Below are 16020 nucleotides of genomic sequence, written 5' to 3'. Positions count from 1 at the left end.
ATTTGATGTTTAATGAATATATATATATGCATAACACACATTTTTTAAAAAAGTAAGAGCGTCACATAAAGCATTATTAAACCATGTAAATAAATTTAATTGTATGATACTTGATATGAAGCAGTTCATGTATTTTTCCTTTATCTTACAGAATATACATACTTTTTGATATTAGATGTATATAGGTATAGGAATAAAACATAATATCGAATTTTTTTATTTTTTATTGGTTTGTTTTTGGTTTAAATACACTATTTAAATAGAAAAAATGAATAATTGTTGTTTTCATTCATATAGTTATATATTTTCAATTGTATATTTTAATAATTGTTGTTTTTATTCATATATTTGCATATTTAAAATATTAAAAAAGAATATTTACATATTTACATATTTACAATATTAAAAAAAGAGTATTTACATATAAACAATATTTACATATTTACTACACTTGGAATATTTACATATTTACAATATTTAAAAAATATTTACATTTATACAATATATACATATTTACATCGCATGATGATGCGTGTACGATGGTATTTAACGCAATGCAGTATGGGGTATGAGGATAATATAATATTCAGTACTTGTGAATGCAAGAAAGAAACCCAATGATGTGAATAATTATATGCTATATCCGAGGCAGTATAGCAATGTTTTGCGGCATTGCCATAGTCATCTCCTTTCATTCATACAATTAATATATATACAATATTTACAATACTATTTACATATTTACAACACACTTACTCTTGTTTTCATTCACACACTCCTCACAGAACAAGACTTTGCCTTCGATAACCATATGGAATACTACGATAATCTATTTCACTGTCAGGGTTTAGTCTTTGTCGTTTATTATTAACCTTACGATGTGTTTTTACTTGTGTTTTAGAGACAATAGAAAACCCAGTCTTACGTACAATTCTCCCTGGAAACTTTAACTCTTTTTTCTCAATTTTGTTTTGAATTAATTTGTAAAAATGCTCAAAATTAATTTCCTTTCGCGTTCTACTGTCTAAAGTGATTCCCCTAATTTTATATAAATAATCAAATTTTCCCGACCCAATTTCTTTCATTCTATACGCATAATTTTTAGCCCCTAATCCAATAAACATATCGATTTCCCACCCTTTTGGTACTTCATTAGTTAGTTCTCCCAGGTAGGATCCGGTTGTAAGATTGGATTCTCTATTTCGTTGCTGCACAAACATAATGCTGTCTGTGTTACAATAAAGAACATGGTCTGGTCCTGCAGCAGTCAATAGGTCATGAAGACGAAGTCTTGCCCATGACGTGATGAACGAAGCAAGCACGACATTTGAAAACTTCCATGGTTTATTTTCGCTTTCAATGTCTTTGTAAGTGATTAGGAGATGGCGTTGACCAATGGGTGTTACTATTTGTACCTCGTATTGCGGTGACAGCAGGTACGTCAAAAGTCTTTCCGGAGTGTCAACGACTTTTGATTGTGGAAGATCGGTTCTCTGTCCCGATTTTCCATAAAGTGAATTGAGGAATATTTTAGCAATATACCTCAGACCCGGGTTTGTTCTAATATAATTGTAATTTAATTGTATGCCTTCGTGGGCATGATACTCTTCAATGTATTTTTGTTTGTCTCCTTCGCTCTGACATGATGCAGGAAAACCTGAAGCCTCCTGCTTCATTTGAAGGAAAGAATTCACATAGTCTTTAAACAGACTATTCGATTTTTCTTCCTCGCCACCAACCAGGTTAAATTTCCAAACTTCCTTTATTTTGAGTATCTTATATCCGTTTTGAAGTGCTTTATGTAATTCTGGGGTGCAGAATTTGCCAGTAATACCACGATCATTTTCACTATGCAAACATTCGGTAACACTTTCTTCTTCCATACATGTGCGACATAAGCCAAAAAGTAATCGGCCATGTGCAACATATGGCAGGATTGGAAAGAATAATTCACATGGAGGCAAAACGGTACATTTAACCATACCATGAATACTTTCCATTTCTGGAAAGTCCGGCCCGCTATGAATTTTTGGCGCACCCATTGGCAACGGTTTACGAGCCATTACCCAGGGGTAGAGGCTAGTGACATCTAGATACTGAATAAACTCCTCATGAGTACACTTATACAAGGCATTAAAGCATTCAGTTCGGCCGCCATTAAATCCGTGCTTGGGAACCAAATGATCGACAAGATCATTACACCGAGTTTTAATAAACTCTTGAATGGGCTTGTCGGACTTCACCTGGTCATCCCACTGACATTCCCACATCTCAACAACATTGAGATTATGTTCTTTTAAATATTGGGATTTAATAACGGTCGCTTCGTACCTTTGCTGCATGGTTGTACGATGGGGTGAGGACGCGTCAAGCTGTTCATGGCGCATATCAGGGTAACAGGTCAAACACCCATGGAAAAAAACACCCATGAAATTCATAAACAGTATTACTAGATGGCTCATACCCACCCACCTTGCATTTTCCAAATCGTCTTTCGCCGCCATTTCCTGAATGTTGAATTTCAGTACCTCTTGTTTCGCTCATATACCGCAACCATTGCAAAGCTTTTACACTTTGCCGATCGCGGTAGTCAAATCCAAGAGGTGGAATAATTGCAATTGACTCTTTGGGTAAATACAAAGTGCAGTATGTAAGCATAGCAAGACTGGCTATGGTTCCGGATGAAATGAAACACTGGATTCCGCCAGTTTTCTCCTCTACCATATCCGAAAACTTGATAACCGCTTCTGCTAAAATTCTCACATCATTGCGGCAATACTCCAACATCTCTTTTTGCAGGTCATACTGCTCGCCACTTGCAGCACGTTCTTGGTGCCAGGCGATTAATTGTTGTTGTTCTTCCGGAGCACGATTTTCAGGATCAAAATACTTAATGTTCGGAATTTTGCCTACATAATTTTGATTGTTTGGTGTATTAAACAAGTATGGGAAATCTCCCTTCCTTAAATTTCCAGAAAGGCCTAATGATTTCGGGAGTTTTGATAATTTAACTCCCATATAAAGAAATGTATCGCGAAAGATTAAATGATTACCGACCCGCAACTCGGTAATTTTGTGCCCCGTCATTGTCATTGATGGTGTAAGATGGTGGGTTTCAATGAGATTTTTAAGACAGAAATGGATATCATAGCGTGATCCGTTATGGCTCAGTACAATTGTACGTTCAAACTTCGGACGAGATATTAACACAAAGTGAATAAACTCGTCGATGTTTTTAAAAGAAAACTCACGTTTTCCATTTTCATTTCCACATTCAAAGCATGGTATGTCTAAACTGATACCCTTACATTTATAGCAAATCATTTGCGCGCAAACAAGATTTACTATATGCTCCTGTTCGTCCTCAGTATTTGTATCTAGAAGCATAGTCTCCACATCAAAGACTATGTACAAATACTTTTCTACCCGGGTAAGTTGATGTTTTTGCACATAACATACGTGGTCACGTTCAACATGCTTATAGCATGATTTACACAAACGTTCCCCGCATTTATGCATAGAATTACGACGGCGTCTCAAATCAAACATAACACCACATTCATCACACACCCTAACCACATCACATATACTCTTGCCTCGTCCGGTGATATCTTTGTGATTGTCAAAGCACTCATTTGTCGGAAACAATCTATGGCAATCATCGCATTTTCGTTGCATATCAGAGGACGATAACTCGTGGTACTTTTCACAATATGTGCACTTAAACTCACACTTATGAAAAATACCAGACTCATTGTACCCCTGCAAGCAATGATTACAAAACCCGTCGGTTCCCAGAAGTTTACGGACACTAGTTATCATTTGGTAGTGATTATCTTCGTATAGCAAATATATTTGCTTACCACCCTTGATCCCCGGATATATCACAAAATTCTCGTGTCATTTGATTTCTTTCGTATACAACGATCTGGTACTTAGGTGCGAGGTGGTTTTGTATTTTTTTCACGTCGTTCAAAGTACATCCATTTTGATCTGCAGCGTTTATTCCTAGTTTTATAGCTAGTTTCCTTGCCTGTTTCAACAATCGTTTCGGATTGTTCTTCAAATCATACACTTGAGCATATCGTTGTTCGGCCCTTGCCATCCCAAGAATTACTCTTTGGGAGGCAGTACACATCCTTTTCCATAGGAAGTAACTTATCTTCCAAGAAGTTACCCAATGGAAGATATTTCTTAATGGTTCGTTCACGTCTTTTACCTCTTCCCTTTCGGAGATGCACAGTATGCACCTTAAATGTGACGTTACCTCCGATTAGGAACTCCTCATTACTGTTGAGGGTATTTTCCACTACGGAAAAGAGGACCTCAGGGTTCAATTCCGATTTTCTGCGCCATGACAGATAAATTGGTTTATTTAACTTCGAGGCAGTGCTCTCGATAGTTATTCCTACAAAGATGTTGTTGTCAACATCCTTTAATGTATGGGTCATTACAAAATCAAACAGATCACGTATATATTTTTCTGGATTTTCGATTCCATTTGAACCCATACACTTAATGGTTAGTTCTGTCCCCTTTAGCCCAAAGTAAGCATATGTGCGGGATGTACTCTTTACTACTTCAAATTGTTGTGCACCCATACCATCCATTGTTTTAGGTACTTCCTCAAATTTCACAGAACCAAATCCAGTTAAGTTCATAGGTTTTTCACAACTTGCAGAACTTGGCCCTGGTAAGTTTACAGGATTACCTAATAGCTCAGCAGCTGCATCATTAAGTAAACCATCAGTTTTACCTGCTAATATTAGCTGGTTGAACTTTTCACAAGCCTGATTTTTTATACTATCCTCACGAAAGAATCCAAACTGATATAAATCAGAAATATCAGCCGCGGATTCACAGGTTACCAAAATAATTTCCTGGACAGCCCCATAATGCCTAAATAGCGCCTGCAAAAAACGCTCATACTCAGAACTACGTACACGCACCCCATTCCTATGAAAATTTTCCACTATCATTTTCCAAGTATAATAAACAACTTCGGGTGCATCATATCCGAAGCGTTCTGCCATGATTAATAGTTCACTTAGCTCGGCTGCACTTGTAGAAGCCATCTGTAATCAGATATTATATTGTTGTATATTTTATCAATATATGTTCAAGTTAAATTCACAGTATTTTTTTTCACTGACCGCACAACGATAGTTGTAAATCCAAATTCAGCAAAGACTAAGTTTTAAAGATTCTTTCACAGCTGTTGATAACTATAAATCACAATGTTACGTGTCAGTCTACCAAACATACGCTTAATACTTTACTATTTCAATGTATTACAACTTCGTTTAATCCACAAGATTTACCGAAAATTCAGTTCTAACTTTATCAACAATTTTCCAGTACTTGTTGGTAACTATAATAAAACTTCCCGTAACTTGTTTCAGTTCACGAAAGATACAGTTTTTTTTACTTTACCGACAATACAGGTGAAAGTTTATCGGTAATTGCACTAATATTTGCCGTTAACTATTATCTTAAAACTTTCCGTAATTTTTTTCAGTTTTCCGAAGATATACTTCTAAGTTTATCGGTAAATCCTTCACTATTTTCCGGTATTAACAATTTACAATTTGCCGTAATAAAATTCTCTTTATGCTAATTGCACCGTGCAGTGTAAACCAGGAACGACTTCACTTTTTCAATGATTCTTCAATACTGACTGACCGTGCAATTTTACCTATCTTATATACAAGAAAATATTGTAAATTCCAAACGAATGTTCTCGAAAATTGTCGAAGATTCCCGAAGTTTGTCGAAGTTTCCCGAAGTTTTCCGAAAATTACCGAAGTTTTCCAAAATAAACTTATTGAAATGAAGTTTCGTAAATTTTTCAGCACACCGACAATGGAATTAAAGTTTATCGGGAAATGCTACAATACTTCCCGATAACTATAAATGTTATGGTCACATAACTTTTAATTAACTAATGTAAGTTTGCAATATCAACACGTAGTGTACAACGAAAAACGTCTTCAGTTTAGCATTATTACTTGTATAGTGCGCGGCGCGGCTTGCTGCGCTAGATTTATACTTTCAAAATTTAATCTCGTACCCAAACGCATTTAGTTTTGTAATGTCGTACCCAAATGCATTTAGTTTGTAATCGGGTACTCAGATCATTTAGTTTGTAATCTTGTGGAAAAACGATAATCACACACTAATTTCCCGAAATAAATTTTCCAACACATAACAACAAAAGTATAACAACATGAACCAACAAAATAAAATAACAAGAAAAACATTAATCATTAAACTTATCAAAGAAAAATAATATACTAAAATATATAAGAAAGTTTAGAACAAATTATGTAACAGTTCACAACTTTTAAGAACAAGTTTCCTAATATTCTCCCAACCCTGTTGTTCATTAAACTTCTACAATAAGCATATAAATTAAAATCGCATAGCAAGCAAAATACAAAAAAGGTTAGCTTAGTCTCGTTAGTTTTAGATTAGAAAAATTCAACATAATAAATAAATAAATAAAAAAGTTAGGTTAGCATCGTTACTTTAGAATAGAAATTTAACACAGAAATAAGACAAAAGAAAAAAGATTTAGTAGCAAACACAAATAATAGAACAAAAAAGAAAGAAAATATCATAGCAAGAAAATATCAAATGAAAAACAAAATAATAAATAAAATGGTTAGGTCACCTTAGCTTAGCTTAGAACAGAGAAATTGAACACAATAAGACAAAAGAAACATTTTAAGGAAGGAAAAGATTTAGTAGCAACCACAAATAATAAAACAAAAAAGAAAGAAAATAGCATAGTAAGGAAATATATATAAAAAAAGTTTAAACGAAATAATGAAAGAAAGAAATACAAAAAAGAAATAGGTTAGGAAAAAGGCTACGTTAGTTTAAAGCAAAATAACAAATCAGAAGCAAATTATTTAACAGATTACTACTTTTAACAAGATTTCAAACATTTTTTACGAGTGTTATAATAAATAACATGAAACAATAAATAATTAACATGATCTCAACAAAGTTATAGTTTCCAAAGTAAAGATACAATACAACAGCAGTGATGAAAACGAAAGAATTAAAAAAACAATCATTAACAAAAGAAATTTACAGTGAACAAAATTATCAAAGAAACAAATCAGTTTGATATGATTTTAATGTAAGCGTAACTTAATTTATTTCTAAAATGTTGTTGACTACTAACGCTAGTTTTATACATTAAGTAATAATTAGCGATATTTTATTTTTTTCTACTACTACTTTATATTCCGTGAAAATTAATATTTGTATTAGTAAGTTGTATTAGTAAGTTGTTTTTCATATTTGGAATTTACTTATAATGTAAAATTGTAATTATCAATAGTTTGTTTGAATGTTTCAAACAAAATTATAGAACAGCTATGCTGTGAACGTATAATTCATTACATGAAACTCGTTAGTTCTAAATTTCAATTCTTAATTCTTACGATTCGTAACATGAAATTCTTTCATTGTAATTCTTCGTATGCTTTTAACTGTGTAATGTCAATCTACAATTTTTGAAATTGTAAGCCAGCAATTCTTCACACTTTCGCTTGATTACATAAAACTTTTTCATTGCAATTCTTAATATGAACGGTTGCAAACAAATTTTATTTAAATTTTATCTATACAATTCTTCACACGTTTTGTTACTATGTTAATTGTAAAAATTCAATTGCTCATAATTAAGTTATTTTTGTGTAATTAATTTTAGTTATTCTTTATATTTGTTATTTTTCACTAGATTAAAATCTTTTGTTAGTTACTTTGCCAATTCATTTATGTAGGTAAACATATTTCTGTTTACTAACGAATTTAAAAAAACTAACAAAAAATGTATGAACACTTACCACTGCCGGTCAAACTTAGGAAATCTGTCTCTTGTTTTCACAGTTGAGATGAAACACTTGGGTGCTGTAATAATAAGAAACAATATTACTTTACATGAAACATTATAAGTTTGAAAAATGTGTATTACTAAACTACATGTTGGAAATATTAAATTCATGCTATCAAAAAATTTCGTATATGTTTAACTTAAACGTAACATGTAATGAAAATATATGTAGTTACTAGTAATTGTTTATTTAAAATTAATTTCCATGTAAACATTAAATGCATGTTGTCAAAACTTTTTGGTATGCGTTTAACAAACGTAACATGTAATGATAATATCTGTTGTTACTAGTAATTGTATATTTAAAATTAATTTGCATGTAAACATTAAATGCATGTTATCAAAACTTTTTGTTATGCGTTTTACGAACGTAACATGTAATGATATTTGTTGTTACTAGTAATTGTATATTTAAAATTAATTTACATGTAAACATTAAATGCAAGCTGTCAAAACTTTTCGTATGCGTTTAACTTAAACGTAACATGTAATGAAAATATATGTAGTTACTAGTAATTGTATATTTAAAATTAATTTACACTTAATGAAAGTATATATTGTAAACATTTAACTGTAACATGCAAGAAAAAATTTAACTAACAAAAAAACTGTTGAAAAATATTTTAACATGACAAACTTCAAATTAAAAACCAAAAGTGTATGTTGAAAAAACTGCATGTTGTGTTCTTAAACTGCATGTTGTGTTCTTAAAAAAACTGCATGTTATGTCCTTTTAAAAACTGCATGTTGAAAAACAAACCAACAAAAAGAAAAATGTACGGTTTTAAAAAAATAACTGCTGCTGCATGCAAGAAAGTTTTTAAGTGGTGTTAAGAAAACTACATACTCAAAATATTTTAGCATAACAAACTTTAAATTAGAACAAAAAAAATGTTCTTAAATTGCATGTAAGAAAAAAAGTAACTGATGTTAACAAAACTACATATTGAAAAATATTTAAGGATAACAAGACTTTAGATCAGAAAATAATATAACTGTTGTTAAAAAAATTGCAAGTTGAAAAAACACTTCAACACAAGAGAAAAAATGTATCCTTTGAAATTAACTAATGTTGCATGCAAGAAAAAGTTTTTAAGTAATGTTAAGAAAACTGCATTCCAAAAACAAACACGACAAACATCAAATAAAAAGTATACATGTTTTTAAAAATAAGTGTTGTATGCAAGAAAATTTTAAGTAGATAAAAATATTCTGTTTTCGCATCTTATTTTTTTTATTCTCTCGTATTGTTTACAATAATATTCATCATTTAAGAATTAAATGTAGGTTATAACTACTTGCATGTAACTTAAAACTATGATGTGTTCTACTATTCCGAGACAAATTGCATGCCACAGAAAAAAACTTACATGTAAACATAAAATAAATTCAAGAGAAAAGAGGAATGCAAGAAAAAATTAAGTGTTGTTAAAAACAAAAAAAGTTACGCAAAACAAAATGCATGCTGCCCAGTTAAATTTCTCACTCGACCTTCAATGGCACAACGAAAGCAAGAAAGGCACTAGACACGTTGACGTATCACACGTGTTCCGTCTCTCACATAACAGCATTTGAATTTAACGTATTTTCCAGCCTTTAAAAGGGTTTAATACGCAAGTATTATTAAAAGGAATTAGACCTTTTTAATTTCATTTCATTCACTTGCAAGATACGTCTTCTTTAACACTACTTCACACACTAGAAACACGGAAATACCAGTAACTTTTTCACTTTTAAACTGATTCAACTTTATAGAACTTAATTAGACACATAATTTAAATTAAGCCTTTTAAAACTCTCAGTAATTTAGCACTAAGTTTAGAAGCACAGTTATAATTAAGGCACTCTTCACCATATAATACGAGGCATAACTATATCGAACACTTCGACCACGTTTTACTTTTTTCTAAAAATAACAACTTTCGGCGCGAAGTAATGTAAGTCGAATACTTGAGTCCAACCCGTGTTGGCTCAATAAACTACGAAACAGTTATGAGGCGCAGCGGATCAGAATGGCATATATAACAGCAAGACTCTCGCTACTGTGCAGAGCCCAACTCATTACATACGTCACTCTAGAATACTGCGCTAAACTGAAGTGGTTGTGAATGTTAGAAAAAAAAGAATTGATTCTCTGCCGTATTACAAGTATTACTAAGCTAACATATAGACATATATATATCATTTTAAAGCTTTTTTCACGATCTTTACAATGAAAGTATTCTCAATTCAATACAACAATGTATAACAAAATAATTCTTCAAAAACAAAATTTTTAAACTTTCTTACTTTTTTTAAAAAAAGAAAACAAAAAGAGTAATTTCATAATGAAGCTATTAACAAAAATGTAACCATTTTGCAATCGTTACAAACACCACCTCCTTGTTAAATATAAAATTTTAAGGCAGAACAAAATTTTACTTACAATATACAATTTTCATTTTAAACTTCCATTATTTTTATATTTTATATCATTCCTTTTAACGAAATTTCTCAAAAGTCTATTCTTTTACATTTTTAATACTTCAGATATTTTCTGTTTTTATTTCGGAATTTTTGTTACTTCTGTAGAATTTCCATTCCATGATTTGATGCAACATTCCACTCAAATGTAGACCAATTCTCCACGTCTGGGTTTAAGAACAGCCAGCCAAATATGAGATATCCAAATTTCCAAGTTTACAGCTTTGGTTCCATTCGAGACCATAAACCATTCTACAGGAGGCGTTGACAATCTTGACGTCTCCATAAAAATACATCAATGTAAGGAAATACAAAAGGCAATCTAAAAATATAAATAGAAAAGTTAATTCAGGCAATTACAAGATGTTAGCCCTGTAAAGTAACAAAAATTTAATTTCAGAATGAGAACGAGATCTTCGAGTTTTTTCTCTTTCACATGTAGATTAATTTATTCAGATTAACACATTTCAACTATCAATTAAACCTTTAAACGCTATAAACCTACATTAATGCATGACTTACAAATGAAATTTTTAATGAACATGAAAAAATGAACATGAAACGACTATGATCATATCCTAATTCTACATGGCATCTTAATTCCTACATTAAACTACTTCTAAACCTAACTTAAATCTAAATTTTCTTAATCTAACCTTACATAACTAATCAAAGTTTAAGTTCTTCTAATTTAACTCTACATGTGTAGGATTCTCATTTTCATTTGTTCAGTTGGTGTTTGCTCCATTTCTTCTTACAAAGTATTTTTTAAGATCACTGACATGGGCTCTCTTGGTATTGTTAGCATTTTTTACATCTTCTAATAACACGGAATTAGAAGTTAAGAATTTCACAATTTTGAATGGACCAATCCACTGATACGGCAAACTTTGGTTACTTTATCTTTCAGAGATGATTTTTCGTGGTTTTTAACTAATACAAGATCATCTACAACCAAATTTACATCTTTTCGTTTACCTTCAAAGAGTTTACGTAGTTTCTCCCAAGATTTTACCATATTATCCATTCCATTTTTCCAAAGATCTTGACTATTCACACCTTTAAGATCAGCATCCATAACTTTCCATTTGATCTCTAATGGATTATTTAACTCTACCAAAAAAACTCTGAGGGTACTGCCTTTAGTCCTTCGTGCTCACACAAATTAAGATTAAACTGGAGCTCACGAATAACCTACTCCATTTGTTTTGTCTTTCAGCAAAGTAAGATTCAAAGAGTATTTTAGAGTTTTTATGAATCTTTCTGCAATGTTTGCCTCCGGATGGTAAGGGCTCAGTTTTATATGCTTAATACCCAAACTATACATAAATCCCTGAAAATACTCAGATGTAAATACTGAGGCGTTATCACTAGATATTGATTCTACAAAACCGTAACGGGAGAACAAATCATACAATTTGTCACAAATTATCTTTGAAGATAGTCTCCTTAGTTTTTCAAGCATACGATATCTGGAACAATTATCCACTGCTATTAGAAGATAATTATACCCTTCAGAAGAAGGTAAAGGCCCTACGGTATCAATCATCCAGTTTGAATGTATCCTTTGAGTCACATGAGACCATAGTCTACCATATTTCTTAGTATTTAAGGGTTTAGCCTTTTGACATTCTGGACAAGACCTAACAAAATCCTTTACGTACTCTATTAAACCATCAAATGTAAATCGCTTCATAATTTTACGTAAAGATTTATATATTCCTGGATGACCACCTGTAAGATATTCTAAATGATAGTATTGGAACAGACTTCTTCTAAGATCTTTTGGAACTATTTTCCACTCATTGCTCTTTGCCCTAGTCTTTTTTAACAAAAACCCATGTTTGATCTGATACTCATTACTATTCTCACCACCTTCTACCTTAACGATTAACTCATTTATTTCAGGATCCTTACGTTGCAACTCAATCAATGGTTCACTTAGAAAAGGTAATTTCCAAAGATTTGTCAAAACTAAATATGTTTTATCATTATTTTCTTTGACTTTAACACTATGGTCAAAATTAAACATGTCATACTGCCTAGAAAGGAAATCTGCTACTTTATTTTCATTAGTTTTCAAATGGTGGATTTTAAATGAGAACTGAGAAAGTTGTTCTATAAGTGAACCGTACTTTAATAGTCTTTTAGAGTTAATAATTATCCAACTTAAGGCCTTGTTATCAGTATACAAATCAAATTCATTAAATAAAAAATGTTTGAATCTTACTATGGTTTTAACTAGGCTTAAAAATTCAATCTCGTAGATTGATCTATGCCGGTCGGCCTCACTTAGTTTCTTCGAAAAGAAACCCACAGGAATTAAGTCTCCATTATCATTTCTCTGTGAAATTACGCCTCCTAAGCCTCGCGAGGACCCATCAACGTGAACTACGAACCTCTTTGAAAGGTCAGGTGTTTTTAGAATAAGCTCTTCCGAGAAAATTCTTTTTATTTCTAAAAAGGCGTTATTTTGGGCTTCCCCCCACTCAAACTTCTTCTTAATAGATCTTAATTCAGATATGGGACCAATAATTTCTTGAAATCCTGGTATAAACCTTGAATAAAAATTAACTACTCCACAGAATCGCTACACGGCCTTTCTTGTCTTAGGTGGTGGGAGATTAAGAATAGACTCAACTCGTTTAGGATCCATGGTGATATTATCCCCATCGACTATGAAACCTATATATTTAATCCTCCTTTTAAAGAAAAAACTCTTATCAGGAGATATAGTCAAACCATATTCTTTAAACCTATTTAACACCATTCTAATCGCCTCTTTATGTGACTCCTTATCCCTATTTGCGATTAAAATGTCATCAAAGTATACGTGAACACCATACGGTTCAAGGTCACCAAGTACATCTTTCATACATTTAGATAAAACACTACTTCCAACCTTAATTCCAGCTGGGAGCTTCTTATACTGGAAGGTATCAATCGGAGTCACTATAGTAGTTAAATCTCTACTACCTTCATCAAGCTCCAGCTGAAAATAAGCCTCCTTTAGATTACACAATGATATATAGGGGCATCCAGATAAGTTACTTAAACATTCTTCCATGTGAGGTGTCGGGAAAACATAAGCTGACAACATAATATTTAATTTTACAAAGTTGGCAACTGATCGGTATGAGCCATCTCGGTTTTTCACAATGAAACATGTGCTGCCAAAGTTTGAATGATCAGTTTCATCTAACACATCTTGTTCTACTAATTTTTATAACATTCTCAAAAATCTGTCTCTTTTCCCCGGGTATGGGAAAAGGTTTTTCTCGCAAATATTTTTGCTCTCGAAGGTACAATTTACATTTAAATCCTTTGAGGCAGCCCACCTTCTCACTCACAACATCAGGATAATCCTGTTTGAGAGATCGCACAAATGACTCTATATCTGGATCAATCCAATAGTCACTATCATCTTCCGAAGAACTACCAATAGGAGATTCATCCTCAGGTTCATGAAGTTCTTTTATATCCAAGTTAATTTCAGTTTCTTCAAGTGGTGGTTTCTCACAAACTATTATGTCACTCGAAGATTCCAGTCCAAGTTGTTGTTTTAACTTCTTAAACCTTTCGCTAAATTCTTCTTCAAAAGATTCACTCCACTCGTTAATATTTTTGGTTTCACTTGAATCTACCCGTTCTAACACTCCATCCTTATCGGCGTACACTTCACCAGTTGCTAAGACGATTTTAGATATTTGGTTATTTCTAGTATGATCTCGAAGTCCATTGACACGTCCAAGTTGATCCACAAGACCAGAAACTGATGTTGGAATAGTGTTAACTAATGTATCTTCAGGTTCCAGGTAGTCCAATTTAGGAACTGGTTCACACTGAATTCCGATCTCCCTAGAATCAGACACCACTGAATGTACTGAAGTAATAAAGTTGTTTCGACGACGGAAGCCATGTAGATAAATACAAACAGGCTTCAGACCCTCATCCTTCAAACAGCTCGAACCATGGATGCCATCTACTTCAAAGAAATTTTTTAGTCTCCATTGATCTCAGAGGAACGTATCTTCTTTTGGTTTCGAAAATAAAGTTTATTTCCAGGTACATCAAGCATGGCACCAGTTGAACGCAAAAACGGAGTACCTAAGATAGCATCACAGGGTAATGAAGCTATCACTACGAAGTCCACTTCAAATCTGAATCCACCTAAGTTCAAGTCCACAGTGACTGCTCTAGGTTCTGTCACATTAGAACGCATCATAGAATTCATTTTCATCGAAGGAATCGATCGTTGCCTCTTAATCAGATGACTAATTTGATTAATTAGAGTCGACGATGCTAAATTTACAGAACTTCCGCTGTCAATACAAAGAGGAAGTCTCTTATCACTAATGGACCCAATCACAAAGGTTGCAGAACAATTATCTCCACTAGAAGGCACCCTGTACGTAGGAGAAGCATTTACACTCTTTCTGTCATTTATGGATTTCTGAGGACTTCCTGTGTTGAGACTGAGTTGGTTAGACTTACCTGAGTACAACCTCACATTATTACCACTTACAAATTTCTTACCATACTCAGAATCCAAGTTTTTCTTATTGACATTTTTCGAAAATTTATTTTCAGACACTTTTTTAGAATCATTATTATGTCTAGAATTCATAGTATCCTTCAACCTATTCCCACTATTAGGATTAATAGGCTTAAATCTATTGCCTTTATAAGCATTCTTAACTGATGGAACAGTACTGGCCACTCTTACCTCCTGATCTTCATTTGCAACAAAACAAGTTTTTAAGTTTCTGTTTTTAGATGAATTAATTTCTAAGTAGTCCCTTTTTGATCTTTTGTACAAATCAAGTTGCTCAATTATATTTTTCATTTCAGTAATGTTTCGTGGAATCCTATCTGAAAAACATTTGTACCTATACACAGGATTCAAACCATGAATGATAATTTCCAAGATTTCAAATTCGCTTGACATTACATTTAAGACCTTGGCTGAATTGTACACGTCATCTATAAATTGCATCACATGTTCACTAGGTTTCATGGGCCTATATACTTTAACCCCTATTAAATATCCCCTAACATTTAAAGAAATAAATTTATTCAACAAAGTCATTGTTAATTCAGGCCAAGTTTTATTTAATGTAAGACCATTCATTATTTCTGTATACAACAACCCTGAAGTTTTAACAGAAACTGCATACAAAATCATTCTTAAAGAGAAGTTGTAATTTAAAACAAGATCGTTTAAAATAAGCATCAATTCAAATTCTTGAAAACTGTCATTACCATCAATCTTTTTCAAAGTACCAAGTTTAGTGTCAATAAGAACACTAATTTTATTGAAAACATACTTATCTATTAAAGGATTAAAAGATTTCCAATTATCCCCACAGTTTGTTACTAGCGGAAATCTCTCAGGAACACTGTATGTGTTTAAAGGCATAAAGGCTCTAGGAGGTTCACAATATCGAGACCTTACTGATTCGTGACTGTGTCCATACGTATTATGAATACCATCAAACACTTGAACTCCCACACTATCTACATACTGAGGAGGTTGTTCAAAGTTTCCTGAATTTTGTTGGTCAAGTAGTCTTTGCTTTACTTCAGTTTCAATTTCAGAGTCCTTTTTACAAATATTGTGAATACTAGATTTCATTTGAGACCTAACGTCT

General features: G+C 32.5%; 1 protein-coding gene across 2 annotated transcripts; it reads right to left on the bottom strand.

Annotated features, from left to right (window-relative positions):
• Positions 1-240: 240 nt before the first annotated feature.
• LOC145690569 (uncharacterized) lies at positions 241-10675 on the bottom strand. 2 transcript variants are annotated; one of them, XM_081765588.1, is made up of 3 exons: positions 10332-10675; positions 7860-7923; positions 241-5075 (listed from the first exon to the last, which is right to left on the bottom strand). In XM_081765588.1, exon 3 carries the CDS (start codon positions 2502-2504, stop codon positions 780-782), a length of 1725 nt encoding a protein of 574 aa, XP_081621714.1. In that variant the 5' UTR covers positions 2505-5075; positions 7860-7923; positions 10332-10675; the 3' UTR covers positions 241-779. Both variants share the same exon structure in this region, with proteins under 2 accessions (XP_081621714.1, XP_081621716.1).
• Between the last annotated feature and the right edge of the window lie 5345 nt (positions 10676-16020).

The sequence above is a fragment of the Thermobia domestica genome, chromosome 7, assembly GCF_964235325.1.
Source record: "Thermobia domestica chromosome 7, izTheDome1.hap1.1, whole genome shotgun sequence".
NCBI lineage: Eukaryota > Metazoa > Arthropoda > Insecta > Zygentoma > Lepismatidae > Thermobia > Thermobia domestica.
This window is presented reverse-complemented; position numbering and strand designations above follow the sequence as displayed.